At 40.3% G+C, this 15,746-nt stretch overlaps 1 protein-coding gene across 10 annotated transcripts in view; it reads left to right on the plus strand.

The window, feature by feature from the left end:
• Positions 1 to 15,746, plus strand: part of PKHD1 (PKHD1 ciliary IPT domain containing fibrocystin/polyductin) — a 416,955-nt gene that overhangs the window by 196,538 nt on the left and 204,671 nt on the right. For all 10 annotated transcript variants that reach the window (XR_006532025.2, XM_044776842.2, XM_044776843.2 and 7 more), the window contains 3 exons: positions 668 to 803; positions 3,173 to 3,419; positions 15,195 to 15,372. Coding sequence is in view for 9 of the 10 variants with exons in the window: in XM_044776842.2 (XP_044632777.2) it covers positions 668 to 803; positions 3,173 to 3,419; positions 15,195 to 15,372 (561 nt within the window). In the remaining variant the exon portion in view is untranslated. The remainder of the gene's footprint in view (positions 1 to 667; positions 804 to 3,172; positions 3,420 to 15,194; positions 15,373 to 15,746) is intronic.

The following is a 15,746-nucleotide window of genomic DNA, read 5'->3' on the forward strand; positions in this document are numbered from 1 at the left end:
CCATTTGTGTAACGTTTTATATGAACGTAAGCTTTCATTGCCCTCAGGTAAATACATAGGAGCTGAATTGCTAGGTCAAATGATAAGAGTATGTTTAACTTTATAAGAAACTGCCAAACTATTTTCCACAGTAGCTGTACCACTTTGCATTCTCACAGGCAATAGTAGGAGAGTTTCAGTTGTTCCTTATCCTCATCAGCACTCGTATTGTCATTATTTTTTATTTAATCATTCTAATAGGTGTATAGGATATCTTATCATGATCCTTTGTTATATATGTGATTTGCAAATATTTTCTCCCAGTCTAGATTGTCTTTTGTTTTTTGGTGAGGAAGGTTGGCTCTGAGCAAACATCTGTTGCCAATCTTCCTCTTTTTGCTCAAGGAAGATTGTCCCTGAGCTAACATCTGTGCCAGTCTTCCTCTATTTTGTATGTGGGACACCTCCACAGCACAGCTTAATAAGTGGTGCTGGGTCTGCAACTGTGGTCTGAAGCCATGAACCCTGGGCTGGCAAAGCGGAGTAGGCAAACTTAACCACTACCCCACCGGGCCTGCCCCTAGCTTGTCTTTTTATTCTCTTGCTTTCATTCATATAGTGTAAGTTGCATTTCATGTGGCCAGTCCTCTTATTTTTCTATCCTTTTTTATTCTCTTCTTAATCACAGGGAAGCCTGTGTATGTCAGCTGGGATCAAAACTCCCAAAAGGCAGGAACTGGTAGTATCTAACACAACCTTTGTTAACTTTGATCTCACTGAGTGTGTGGCCATCAGGACCTGTTCGGGCTGTTCCCGAGGACAGGGTAAGTTGTTTGAATAGATAAGACGGATGGTAAATAAGGCTAATACTCAAGTAAATGTGATAAATAGTGGCAAAGCCATTGTGATTCCATTATTTCTTTTACTTATAAGATTGCATCGGTAGAAATTGCGGCTCAAATCTCCTAAAAGAAATCCTAGAGGATGCCAGGGATCCCAATGGGGCTCCTGCAGCTCTCGGTTCCTATGTCGGGAACTCTTCCACACTTTCCCACACTCCCATATGGTGCTGTGTCTCTGCTGGCCTCTGAGCTTCATAAAGGAGGGATTATGTCTCTCCTGATCAGAGATTTATCATTAGTACCTAGGAGCCTGGTGCCCAGTAGATTCATGCATTACATTAATGAATGGAGTTGGATGGACCAAATTATAGATAAATTAACACACATGCAATCTTTCCTGAAAAAGCCAGAGTTCAGGTATTTGAAGTTTTTAGCATCCCAAGACTTGTTGTGTACACAAAGAGAACCCTAGGAATTCTTGTTCACTTGTTAACCACATCTCAGAGGTGGTGAGAAATACCTTGGCAGACTCATGGGCCAAGGTGAAAAGAAGTAGAGAGCAATCTAGTTGATTTGATCACTGTAAACAGACAAACCAAGTAATTCAAGTAAATATGCTCTTGTGGTTTGAATCACCAATTTAGATAATTGTTTGTTTTTTTAATTAAATGAATAATCAGCAAGTCTCCACTTTACTTTTTTTTTTTCTTTTCCTGTATAGGCAGAGCCAAAGATTATTTTTATTTGGGTGGCATCTGAATTTAAGATTGTAGAAATAATAGTAGGAATAAAAACTGCCTTATGGCAATCACTTCAGATCACAATTCCTCAGTTCTTTCATAGCTTCACTGTTTCATATCATTCATAAGACACCAAAAAAAAAACACACTACTCCTTATGGGCTCTAATCTCTTCTCACCGGATGATGTTGGCTAAGCCATCTCTTTCATTTGTTTAAAAATTGACTATTCTAGGTTCTGTTTAAGGAACTAGGGGTAGGGTACAAAGAAATGACACATGGTTCTTGTCTTCCAGAAGCTCTCAATCTAGACACAAAAATAGACGTCTAAGCCATTGTACTAGAGTGCGATGAGTACAGTCCTAGAGGACTGAACAAGGTGAGATAGGGGAGAAAGGAAGGGGTCACATCAGGTTGCTCTCTCGAGCAGGGTTTTGAAAGGCGAGTGGAAGTTCGCAAGGAGGAATAGGCAGGGAAAAGTTTCTAGATATTAGGAGCAGCATATGCAGACAATAGAAGTTCCAAAGAGCAAGTTGTGGTTGGGGGATTGCAAAGAAGTCCAACGTGACTGGATTGTAGACAGCAGGTGACTGTCGTATTAGATGAACTGAAGAAGTTACAAGAGGTGGGATCACGGAGTCTTAAATGCATGACTTAAGTCACTGCATGGACTCTACTGGAATGCAAAACGAAAGCATTAGGGCCTCTGTTTATTTGTATCTTATTTTTTAATTTTATTTTTTGTCTGTATTTTATAGTGTACATGATACAGCAATACAGTAGCATATGTACTGAGAGATGTGTACTGAACTTTTAAATTTTAACGACAAGGGTGTGTGTATTAGAAGACCTGGGCAACTGGACTAACAGTACTGCCAGTGAATCACATGGAGCTGGTGTGAGGGAAAGACTGCTAAGGAGTGCTGCCCTAGAGTTGTACTTAAAAGTGTGTTACTCTTGCTATTTGCCCACATGATTGATTGAATATTGCTTTTGAGTGTAAATGTTTAGATTATAAATCATGTAAGAGGTGGGGTTGGACTCACATAGAAGAGCTGGAGCAGAAAGGTTGAAAGACTAACCCGTAGCACTTTAGTATTTAGGGATAAGTAAATTGGTGTTCTATGCCTCTATTTCCCACTAGACAACGGTTTCTCACCCTTGGCACTGTTGGCATTTGGGGCTGGATAATTTTTTGTTGTGGGGATTGCCCTGTGCATGGTAGAATGGTTAGCAGCATCTCTGCCTCTACTCACATGCCAATAGCACTGCCATCCACCCAGTTGTGACAGCCAAAAATGATTCCAAATGGTGCCAGTGTTCCCCAGGGGACAAGACCACCACTGGTTGAGAATCACTGTGCTAGAACACAGTGTGCACAAAGGCGGAGCTGGTACTGCTCTTGTTTCCCTCTGCATCTCCAGCACATACCACAGAGCCTGGCATACAGTAACCACTCATAATATGTTTTTTCTTGAATGAATGAGTGAATTGTAAAAGTGTATAAATATGCAATTTAAAGTATTGAAAATATCCCGTGAATTCAGCTGCCATTTGTTACGATAGTCTTTTGTACTATTGTGTAACTGTCTTTCCATCTTTTGACTTGTAGGTGGATTTACTGTGAAGACCAACCAGTTGAAGTTTACAAACTCTCCAAACTTAGTTGCATTTCCGTTTGCTCATGCAGCAATTTTGGAAGACCTGGATGGGTCTCTGTCTGGCAAAAATAGAAGTCACATTCTTGCTTTTATGGAAACACTTTCAGCTTCTTGTTGGGTGAATACCAGCTTCAGTCAGGTTGTCTCTGGCAGCGTCTGTGGAGAGGATGTTCTTTTTCATCGTATGTCTATTGGCTTGTAAGTTGAATTAACGGTACATTTTAGCTTGCCAATGCGCATGCATATATCGTTCAGACCATTGATGTTTGTAGAAGGGACGTTGTTTTTTAGATTCTAATTAAGTTCTACAAAAGTGGTGTGGGAATGATTCTGACAGCTGTCAAATCACAAGTTTATGGTAGTTTTAGGCTGCTCCAAATGGCAGCTAACTCTCAATATCACTAGATCAGATCTCATAGCCCTTGACCTCTCATTGACATTTTGAGCTAATAGCTTCCTATTGAAAAGACTTACAACCAACAGATAATTTTAAATTTATTTAAAATAAAAGTATTATTAAAAAATTCCAATAATGTCCATTCTCATTTATATACACATACTCTCCTTAAGCTCTTTTTAAGTGTTCAAGACGCTCCAGGGAAGCAATTGCTGATGCCTTCCTATTACTTGCAAAGTTGCTTCCCTCCAGTTCATTTTCGTTGTTAATTTCATGAACTATTGGATTCGTACAAAACATTTCCTATTAATATTGGACCAAGGACTCCTTGGTTATGCTACTCAAACTACCATTAAGTGAGCAGCTGGGCTGTTTATAATGCATAACAGGCTTGCTTCTGCCCTCTTTAATTTCCAGGTAATGATTGCTGAGTGTCTAGGGTTCTTTTACCTATTTCAAATGCATTGTATATATTTAGTCACATTTCTGTCCTTTCTTTGTTTTAAGTGCATGAATATTAAGTCAAATGATTCAGCCAGACCATGTGAGCATCTTATTTCAACAGGTAAACTCCAGAGAGTGAGTCAATGTGGTCAGGATTGCACTCACTCTGCATTTTGAATGCATATGGAATCAGTATCTTGACATTCTGTTTTAGAAGCCTTACTAATACACTGCTAGCATTGAATAGTCTGAAAATTTCCCCCTTTGGCTTTCCAAGACTGTTTATTATTCTGTCTAATGTTAACAGGTTCAATTCCAGTGAGCAACATAGCAATGTGGAGGCATATATTCTCATTTCTAACCATTGGGAGTGTGCAGAGCATGACTTATTTTTTTCATTCTCAGGGATGCATCCTGATTTTTATTGTTATTTTAGTGATTTTACCAAAGAAGTTTTAATGGATATTTTGAGATTTGTAAAAGTTAGTGATTTATTTCTTATATGCATTTTTTCAAATGAGGAAAATTGAAACAGATTCATGTAGTTACAAAGAACAGTAGGTGCTTGTGTGATATTTATTTCTCTGTGGTTTTGGTACTCCTTTTTTATACCTTACTTTGAGACCTACTGGGAGACCGTCTGTTAGAGAGGCATGTAGCAATGTGGTGTGAGAAGGCTCTGTAGCTGAACCGTCTGAGTGTCTGTTCTTGGAGATCTTTGAGACAGGATACTTAGCTGCTTACCTTGGCAGCAGGTCATGATCCAGCACTCAGGGACTGACGAGGTCAAAAAGACAATAATCCTGATATGATCTTCTCAGATTCAAAGGCTCCTATTAGGGTGGAAAATGTGTCTTGGTTTGTCTGGAAATTTCCTGGTTTTAAAATAGAAAATCTCATGGCCCAGAAAGCCCTCCAGTTTTGAGAAAGCCAGGATGGTTAGTCACCTTCCTTCCTAGGCTTCTATTTAAAAATTTTGGGGTTGACTCCCAGGTCTATGGACAAATGCCCAACTACCCCAAATTAGCCTCAGGGGAAGTCTCAGCTTGCTCCCAAATATATCTCTTGGCCCCAGTGTCCTCACCCCAGGAGAAGAGGATTGGACGAGATGGTCTCTAAGACCTTGCTTGTCAAAGTGCATCAACATCACCTGGGAGCTTGTTTGGCCCGGGGACTCTCAGGCTCCACCCTAGACATCCTGAATCAGAATCCCCAGGTGATTTAGGGTAGTTTTAGAAGCACTGCTCTGAGGTCCTTCTAACTTTCTCTTTCTACGATTCTATCCTTAGCTATTTGTGCTCAGTGACTTGATCTTTGTCCCAGAGCATTATAACCTCATTAGGAGCATGTCAGAACTAATGAGCAATTTGAATTCAGCATAGATACAAACTTTGCTGCATTTCATGGAGAAAGGATTAATTTGTTGTGCTGTTTGCCCTGGAGCAAGCACCCTAAGAGTTGATTTACAAAGCTCTCACAGTCATGATCTTTTGGGGTTGCATGTTGATGGAGATGTGATATGGCACAAGCACCCTGCTGTCCTCACTCATCCTCCTCCCTCAGCACAAAGTCTCCAGAGGGCAGGGTGTGAGGCCTTACATAGCTGCGTAAACAAGGCACCCCATTGCCCGCTGGCTAACAGCCAAGTGGTTGGAGTGTGATTTCTTCCTTGGAAGGCCATCTCTCTGGTCCATTTTCACTGTGAGTTCTTTGTTTGGCGTTGGTGACCTTCTGTCCCTGTGCCTTACTACCTTATTTAAGTCTGATGGGTGCCCTTATTGGTGGCACTTCCTATTTTATAGCGCCCTTTGACTCAACCCTGCCAGGTGGGTTGACAGAGGTATATAAATATTTGAAGTTGGTGATAATGTTTAACAGTGAGGTGAAGAAAAAATTCCCACCCTCTACAAGGCAGAATCTAATTTGTGTTTTGTTAAAGTGACAACATGCTTGATCAGCATGAGTGCTGCTTTATATTGTTCTCTCTCTCAATCACCAGTTCTAAGAACGTGCTCTCTTTAGGAGCCACAGGTGTTCTGGATCGTTTCCTTTCCTAGCTTCTGTTTCTACTAGTCTCATTCTACCAACCCCATCCTTCCTGATAAGACATGGGTGGCGGTAGCCCTACCAATGTAAGTCAGAATCTCATTTCAGAAAAATATCAGTGACCATTTTCTCTGGAGGTCTCATAATGATGACGTACCTCACACAGTTCTTGGATTTATTGATCCCCAAATTTCTTCTATTTTCTTCTGTATAGTGATAATTACATGGAACACAGATAATATTACCCATAGGTCTTTGCGTGTTGATTCTAGGTCTCCTTTGTCAGCTCTTCTCCCTGTCCCTTAAATGCTAGTGTTCCTTAGGGTTCTGTGAGGAGCTTTCCTTTCATCTCAAGTCATACTCTTCCCAAGTGATCTGGATTATTTCACAGCCTCAGTTCACATTCACTGATCATTCCAGACTTTTTCCCTCCAGTTTACACTGCTCTACTGAACTCCAGACCCATTTATCCAACTCACCTTAGTATCTGCACTGTCCAGTATTGTGGCCACTAGCCACATGTGGCTAATGAACACTTGAAACGTGGCTCATCCAAATTGAGATGTGCTGTAAGTGTAAATTATACACCATATTTCTAAGACTTTGTAGGAAAAAAAGAATGTAAAATATCTCAATAGTTTGTTTATATTGATTACGTTGAAATGATAATATTTTGGGTATATTGGGTTTAATATATTATTAAAATTAATTTCACCCGTTTCTTTTCACTTTTTAAATGTGGCCTCTGTAAAATTTAAGATTATGTTTGTGGCTTGCATTTATGGCTTGCATTGTGTTTCTATTGAAGAGCAATGCTTTCAGTATTTCCTCTAGAGTGTTTAACAGCCATCTCAAACTCCACTTGTCAAAATTGAACTTATGGTCTTTGTCCATAAATCCGTTCCTCCCTGGGTGTTCAGAATCCCTAGGTGTTGAGGCAAATGCTTCAATTATCTAAACCAGAAACATGGAGTCACCCTTGACTCATCTTCTTACCTCATTTCTCCATAAGTCACCTACTAAGTCCAGTCCATTTAACCTCCTTAAAAAATCCCTCTTGAGTCTTCCTACTTCTCTCCTTCCCAGCTTGCCCTCTCTAGTCCAGGCCATTATCACCTCTCACCTGCATAATCACGGCAGCTTCTTAGCTTGCTGCCTTGCTGTGCTCCTATCCTTAAACTTGATAAATGCAGATCTGGTCTTGCCATTCATTCCTTCTCTTGCTTGAAACTTTTTAATGGCTTCCTATTGCCTCCTGAAGAAAGTCAACCTTCCTTAATGTCTCATGGGCCCTTCATGACCTGCTCCTTGTTTCTAGTTCAGCATCATCTCTCAGCACCCTGCCCTCCCTTCCCAGCATTTTATGCCTCAGCCACACTTCTTTGGGTCTTTCAATTCATAAGGTTCAGCTTTCATGAACTCAGCACGAAGGTCATTTTCTCTGGTAAGCTTCCCTGAGCTTCCTGCACAGGTTTTGGTCTCCCTGCTGTGTGCTGGCTTTCTATACCTGCTCTAACCAACACTCATAGCTCCTGCATAGCTCTATAATTTGTCCCTCTCTTCTCATGCATGGTAAATAGGACAAGATAGTGTTCTTGTGTGTGTGTGTGTTTGTATTTTAGTGTACAATACCACCTTGAACACATAGTAACTTAATAAAATTAGTATTGAATAAATGAATATAAATAAAAAAATTATGGGCACCCCAGAATCTTCCTCTAGCATCCTTATTGTCCATTTCTCTTAGGACATACTTATAAAGAGTCCATGGCACTCAATCTTTCTTCAGAAGACCCAAAATTAAAATGCTATTCTCAGTCTTTATTTCTAAAATTCCTGGGAATGTCTAATACTTAAGAATGTCCTTTCATAATGTCTTCTAGGCTTTGCTTTCCTGGGGCTACCCGTTGACCAGATGATTTATTTTAACAGCTGATCCTTTCTCCTTCTCTGCTATACCCCTACCCCACCCCTACTGAGTCAGCAGTTCACCTACATTTGCAATTGTCTTCTTGCCTTGGTGGTGTAGCTGCATAGAACTGTGATGAGGAGAATGAGCACTCAGTGCTCACAATTACCGCCTGGGAATTGTTATTATTCTTTTTGGTCTAGAGCGCTCTATAACCTTCAGTGGTCATAGACTTATTCAGATTAAAAATCAAACCTTGATCTGTCTTCCAATTATTGACTGGATTGAGTGTGGGGGAATGAAAAGAGTTTGTGAGATGTTGTTGGTTGACAAACCAGTCCTTCTAACTTTTTATAGGATGTATATAAAATAAAGTCAGGACATATATATATATTTAAAGTTATTTTTCAAACACTGAAGAATAGAGAAGTGATTGAGAATCATTTGTGGGTACAAGTCAGAGCCCCCCCACCCCCACTTCCTAGGTGTACTCCTTTGGGCAAGTTACTTCCCCTCTTTCTGCTTCAGTTCTCACATCAGTAAAACAGGCATAATGGTATTTATCTCACAGGATCATTGCCTGGTATGTAGTAAGTGCCCAATAAATGTTGTCTTTAAGAAGTCTCTACGTTTGTGATGTACAAAACAACATATAAACATCCTGCTAATTTAATAAAATACTATAGATTATTATGTTTCTGAGAAACAAATGCCTGGCAAGGGAATTAAGTTTGCTTAAATGTAACTCAATCCTATTCTTGAAAAATAGGGAATACTTTCCAATAGTCACATGAAGTTGTCCCGATCCAGCAAAACCTCCCAGGGAGTCATAGACTCTGGAGTCATTCAGGACAGTCTTTGGTTCATTGTGCCCCAATACCTTCTGTTTCTTCCTTCCTGCTTCTCCTGGAAAAGACAAGGTTAATGTTCTTGTTGATCACCTTGAGTCTTAGATCGTGCTTAATATCCTCTCCTGTAGTGCTAGCGTTCAGTTTTCACCTATGCAACTGCTCTTAATGTGTCAGTGTTCAAAGTATGAGGCACCCCCTGCCTCTGTGAATGCAAAAGTAAAGAAGAGTTCAAATGGAAATTTTGGCCTAGCTTTCCCTTTAATAATCGCCTAACTCTCCTTCCTAGGGATAAAGAGGCACAGCATCACTAATAGTATCTTTTCAGTCCTCAAGAAAAAAACCCATGTGAGACAGGAAAATTCCAAGAAGTGTTATCCTTTCTTGGCAGCAGAGGTTACAGAAGCAAATAGAAAAAAGATCTAAAAGTCTTAGTGAACCCCAAACTGAGGAAAGCATCAGTACTACATGGTTATGAAATTTTATGAATCATAAAGGGGTCCAGTAATGTGCTGGTAAATGTTTAGCAACTAGCTCTCTAGAATAAAAAGCCCTAACTTGTGGTATTTGCCTAATTCCGTGGTGAAAATACTCTTACATGACCTATGTAGGCTACCATCATGGCGTTGGGAAGAGGGGCTGACAATTAGCTCATGAGCAGGTGTCAGTCGGCTCCACCACAGCACCAGGTGTGTGTGTATATATATATATATATATATATATATATATATATAAAAGGGAAGATACACTTCTTAGTCTAACTCCCTACCTGATACATAAAATCATTTTCTGATATTCCTGACAGGTAGTTGTCTACCTTGGGGTTGTAAGCTCTGGTGGTGGTATTCTCATGTGCTGAGGCAGCCATTCCAGCTGGAGTCAACAGATCAAGAGAAGAGATGCAATAGTGTATGAAGGACCATCTAAGCAGGATGATAGAATCTCTTGCTTCTCTTCATGGATTAAGATAGAATAAGCAAGAAGCATTGTCCCAAGTGTGTTACAAAAACCATAGACGCTACTTTTGAGGAGATGCTAGGTTGATTCTGGGGCTTCTCTACAATAAGTTATTACTGCTTTAGCCAACTATGAAAAAGGATAAACAGAAATATACACTGGCAAAGTCATGGAGGAGTGGTGTTGGGTGCTCCTGCCAGACACACGAGGATTATTTAATCATCTGGCTTGCCTCTCTCCCTACCAGCTGTATTTCGTATGTGAATTTAAGGATTGTTAAAAGTTGAGGGGGAAGGCTGAGTGTTGTGATTTCTTTCCTCTTACTCAGAAGGAGAAATATTTAAGTGCTTCTCAATTAATAAGGGCATATGTCAAACAACCATTACTGCTACATGTAAAATAGCACTAGATGACGACAGGTCAACAGGTAGGATAATGGCCCTTTCTCTCTGTGAGCCTAGTGTATTTTAAAAAGATGCCCAAGCAAGCTGTGTTGCAAAAATTTGTTGGTTGTGCTCAAAATTTTGACTTTGTCCTCTTTGTGCAGTGAAAGATGAGAGTGACAACAGCAAGCACTAACCTTCAATAGATGCTAGCAGCACCTTTTGGGGCTGGTTATTGTGATGTGTCTGGCTTAGGAAGTGTGTCATTATAAAGGGTTTATTTCACAATTGTTCTGAATTTAGAGCATTTAGAGCTCAAGACAGTGTTTGTCTTAATACACAGAGATATGGACTCTGAGGAAGAGTAAGCTAACGGTAAACACAAAAATGGGAGTTAATACTTATTCTCACTGGTATTGCTGATTGCCTAACAAATCCTTTCTAAGCAGTATACATTCAACAGTTCTGCACAGTGCAGGGGCACTAAATGACGTAACTGTTTACGCAACTAGGATTGTAAATTGGTACTTAAGCTGGGAAGTTTTATGGAGAGATAGTGCTATATTTCTAGAGGAATATGTCTCAATTAAAAACAGCCTTGGTTATTAAACAAAAAAAAAGAACAAAAATTAAGACACTGCACAGGACAGGGAAGGCTCGTAGTCCTGTTGTCTTTTTGATTGTGTATACGAGCTGTTGCTGACGCTGAGGTAAGGGTTAACATTTAAAATGGACCGGTTGCCTCCTGATTTCTTGCACATAAAGCCATGAGAAGTTCAGGGAGAGACTTCTTCCCGTAGTAATGAAGCTCTCTGCTGCTAATGGCCCATGCAGACTCCCTTGGCTCCTCCAAATTAGAAACACTTTTGTGTTCCTTTGCTTCATTAAAAGTAAAGAGAGGGAGATTGGTGGCTATTTAGGGCAAGCAAAAATTGTAGTAATTATGGTTGGTAAATTCTCTTCATGGTGTTCTTCGATGCTTGATGTTCTTTTGGTGCTTTTCAGAAGAGCCCACCACTGTCACTGCTGGCATTTGGCCTAGAAGGATGGGAGCTGATTTGACTCGGAATTTTTGGCCCCCGGTGATGGTCAACTGAAGGCATCTTGCTTACTGGGAGATGGGTCTTTTACATTTTGATTTGCTTTTCCGAGCGCACCATATAACCCTTTCCACTACCAGCTGTGATAAAGGTATACGTGATAACCTCCTTCTGTACCAGTATTGCACCACAGAAAGCTGGTGCTGCACATGAGTGCCTGTGCAATTACATCCCACATAAGCCTGGGTTGAGATGGATAGGGTGGCCTGATAGGATCAGGGCAATGCAAGAAGAAGGAGGAGGAGAAGATAATTTAGGATCACGATGTGCCATGGTGGGTCTCTGGTTGATGAAGGGGTTAGCATCAGGTTACTGGATGCTGGTTGGAAGAAGAAGGCATCAAAAGGAAGGTACAAAAGTCCCAAAGATGAATAGACTTGAAAAATTCTTAGCATTTAGCGGGTCATGTTGACAAGGGCCTTCAGAAATTGGGTGGTATGATCTGAAAGGTGACTCCTTCAACCATTGAAATAAGAATTTGTAGAAACTGAACCAGAAGAAATCATGTCCTAAAAATTGATTTATAACTGTGACACTGATGGAAATTTGAGAAATAATTAAGTCTAATCAAAGTGGCCGGGGGATTCTTGGGGCCACACTGCTGGAATGAGGAAGCTTTTCTGGAAATATGATATCTTAAAGTGAGTGACAAAATATAGGTTGGTAAGGCAAAATGAGTGACAAAGTATAGGTTGGAGGAATTCAATATGAACAGATGGTTGCATTTGAACAAAAAGAATTCTTCTTTTGGTCTATAGTTAAAAAAAAACTATTTGTAAAAGTGGTTTAATTGAGAGCACTTGACTAGGATAAAAGAGACATAAGTTCATAAGGAAGTCTCAAACCAGGGCCTACTATTAGTGTAGATTGCTTGTATATGCCCAGGAAAGGTTTTCTGACCACTAAATGTAAGATTTTAAGGCCTGTTGGCAAATATCCTGTTGATTCGGGGTTGACTGTCAAGTTCTGATAACTTGTGATCAACTGCTTATCTCCTTCGAATAATAAGTTTACAGGAAATCTCCTGACACTCATGTGGTTTTCCGGGTAAACTTCACTGTTGGGAAGAAACATCCCTAAGCAGTTCGTTGCAGTGGTCTAGTCCATTTAACACTTGTTTACTCATTCAACAAATGTTTATTGAATACCTACTATGTGAAAGGCAGTTTTATTTTTTACTGTGAATTATTAAATGGAAATTCTGATTTATCAATTAGTGTCTCTTGGATTTAGGTCTTGTGATTCATTTTCCAGAGCCCATATATCTCTGCGAAAGCTGAAAGCATGCACTTTCAGAACCTGAAACTCTCAGAATCATTTTCCGGACTGTGGGGAATCCCACCTTATATACCAACCATGGTACCTACCACAGCCAACTTATCTACATCTGTGGTATTTCTTGGTTCCAAATTCTCTTTTCTTAGCACATTTGCTTTACAATCATTTCCCAGAAGCCTATATTTATTCATTATATATATTAGCTGGTCCAAATTGTGCTGGATGATCTCCTGGGACTCTGAGGCATCGTTTCAGTCAAGGGAAGAGGGAGCCATGACTATGGAGGACAAATGGCTGGAAAATACAAGGAAGAAAACTAAGCTTTTAAAGCTAGTCTAAATATTAAAATTTAAAAATAAATTCCATAAACAGAGGAGGAATTTGAGGATGTGAATGCCCCTTAACTAGAAGGAGGGACAGGTTAGAATATGGAGGAAATTCCTGTAACGGACTGGAAGTTTGAACAGATGACCCGCATGTCCAGTCTGATTCTAAGAATATGAGTTGAGGATTGTCCTTTAGTTCCAATTTAAATCCTGAAAGACTTATGAAACATGCTCTCAGTATCCCAGGCGCAGAGAGAGGAAGAAGTCCCCCACCCCAAGATTTCTAGTTTCAGTGAACGCTGCGTAAGGAAGGCTGGGGGAAGAGTAGTTCTATTCCAAATGCCCTGAGCATTTTTCATCCCTTTCATTTTATTAATTAGCAGATGAAACAAAGGCATTTGACCTTACAAGAAATATGTGTCAAGTGCTACATGGCCAGGACCAAGGCTCTGTATCCTGAAAGGTTTTCTTTTTTATTATTATTATTTATTATTTATTTTTTTTTTGAGGAAGACTAGACCTGAGCTAACATCTGCCAATCCTCCTCTTTTTGCTGAGGAAGACTGGTCCTGAGCTAACATCCGTGCCCATCTTCCTCTACTTTTTTATATGTGGGATGCCTACCACAGCACGGCTTGCCAAGCAGTGCCATGTCCACACCTGGGATTCGAACTGGCGAACTCTGGGCCGCCGAAGCGGAACGTGTGCACTTAATCGCTGCGCCACTGGGCTGGCCCCGTGAAAGGTTTTCAAATGACCAAACATTCTGGATAAACCTCTAGACACTGAAACACGTAGGACAGAATGGCAGATCTGGCACATCTGAGGTTCTTTCTTAGATGAGTTGTAGGTAGATGTTGTTGGACTTGGGGATGGTTACTGAATACTTTATATAGATTATCGCTTTGAGTTTTCTAGTAGCTTATGAGATACACGCTCTTGTTGCCTCCATTTAAAAAAGAAAAGCAAATTAAAGCTTAAAGGAGGTCAGTAATTTGCCCAAGTTCATACACCTAGTGCACACAGATGTAGATTTCCAATTTACACCCATTTGACCAAAGAGCCCAGGCATTTAACAGTAAAAACAGTTTCCTTTTATAATATGCCACTGGATTGTAAATCGCCTTCGGATTTGCTCATGCCGCACCGCACTTTGAAAACCCAACATCCTCCTTGTCTCCTTTCCCTCTACTTTGAGAATTTAATTATCTGCCTGCAGCAAAATGCCACAGTTAAAGATTCTCGTGAAAACTAAACCAAAGAGGGAAGGACGGTCATAATGTGTATTGATTTTTTGTTTTTTTTACTTTTGCTTTATTTTTTCTGTCCACTTTGGCTTTCTTTGAGGATCTTAGCATGTGGTTAAATCTATTTATGTTCTAGTGAACTGTTAAAAATCACTTTCTGGGATGAGCTACGTAGAAAAATTTGTAGAAATTTAAAAATTTCTAGTTCTGCCTGTGACATTCACATAATACTTTTGCCATACTGTGCCTCAGTTTCCTCATTTGGTAAAATGCAGATCTTCTAGAAACGCTTCGTGTAAATTAGAGAATCGGCACCAACTGCGTTAGGGAGAGCTCACGCCTGCATTCTTCACAGAACACACACGATTTGAGTGCCCACTGTGGGCAGGGCCATATGCCAGGATACGGGATACCAAAAAGGAGAAAATATCTCTAACTTGAGGATCTCACAATCTATGTTAACAAACAAAAAAGCAAACTCAACAACACTTAGGTGTGGTAGTAGCGGGGAGCCCTGGGCATTATGCAAGCCCAGGGAGAGGAGCCAGGTTCCCTCTTCACTCCAGGGAAGGCTTCCCAACCATTTGTGCTGGGCAGTTGGAGATGGGCTTCTGAGAGTCGAGGCACTTCGGGTTCTGGGTCTCAGTCATTGCTTCCCACAGGAATATCTATTTACCAACATAGTACGTTTTCTGCTGCTGATAAACCTGGTCTATGGCAAACTTCTGGCCGTGGACATTCCTTTTTAAAATAACGGTGTATAGTCCTGGCCTATATGAACTCATTAAGATGGCATTTATTAGAGTCCTCAGATCTGAGTGTTACTATCTCTAATCCACCAGGCCAGCGTAAAGCACAGACAATCCAGTGGCACTTTCTCACTGGGCTGTTTTGAAAACCTCAGTACACACAGACAAAGACGACCTGAGACAGATGGGGAGAATAGAAGATGAATTACAACGGATGGAAGAGGAATGCATTAGATCCAGAATGGACAAGTAACTTAAAACCCATTTTTTTTGTTTTAAATCACCCTAGAGCTAATGCTCCGGATGTTTCTTATGATTTAACTATGACGGACAGCAGAAATAAGACAACCACTGTCAATTACGTGTGGGACACATTGTCTAACCGTTATGGCTGGATGGCTCTGCTCTTGGATCAAGAGATGTATTCACTGAGATTCGAGACCCCTTGGATCAGCAGATCTCTGCAGGTAACCCAGGCATTCATTCATTCATTCATTGGTGTGTCACATTTCCCAGGAGTTCTTATCTTTCCTTCTGTGAAATACTAGTTTGCAGGTATGAGCCTCTTCTGGTGCTGATAAAACAGCAGCAGCCTTTGGCTAGATGAATGTAAACTGAAAATGAGATGTTTTTTAACTTGAAAATTGTAGAATTTGTTTAAATCTCACCCTGAATGCAGAATGGTTCTGCCTGAAAATTTAACTTCATTAACACCATGGAAAATAGCTTCAAAGCATTCTATAGAATTGTATTCTTATATTATGGCTTAAGAACCAAATTACTTCACAGAAGTGTTTGTAGCCAGAGAAAATGTCTTAACAAGGCATTTTTACATTGCATA

This window comes from Equus asinus, chromosome 8, assembly GCF_041296235.1.
Source record: "Equus asinus isolate D_3611 breed Donkey chromosome 8, EquAss-T2T_v2, whole genome shotgun sequence".
NCBI lineage: Eukaryota > Metazoa > Chordata > Mammalia > Perissodactyla > Equidae > Equus > Equus asinus.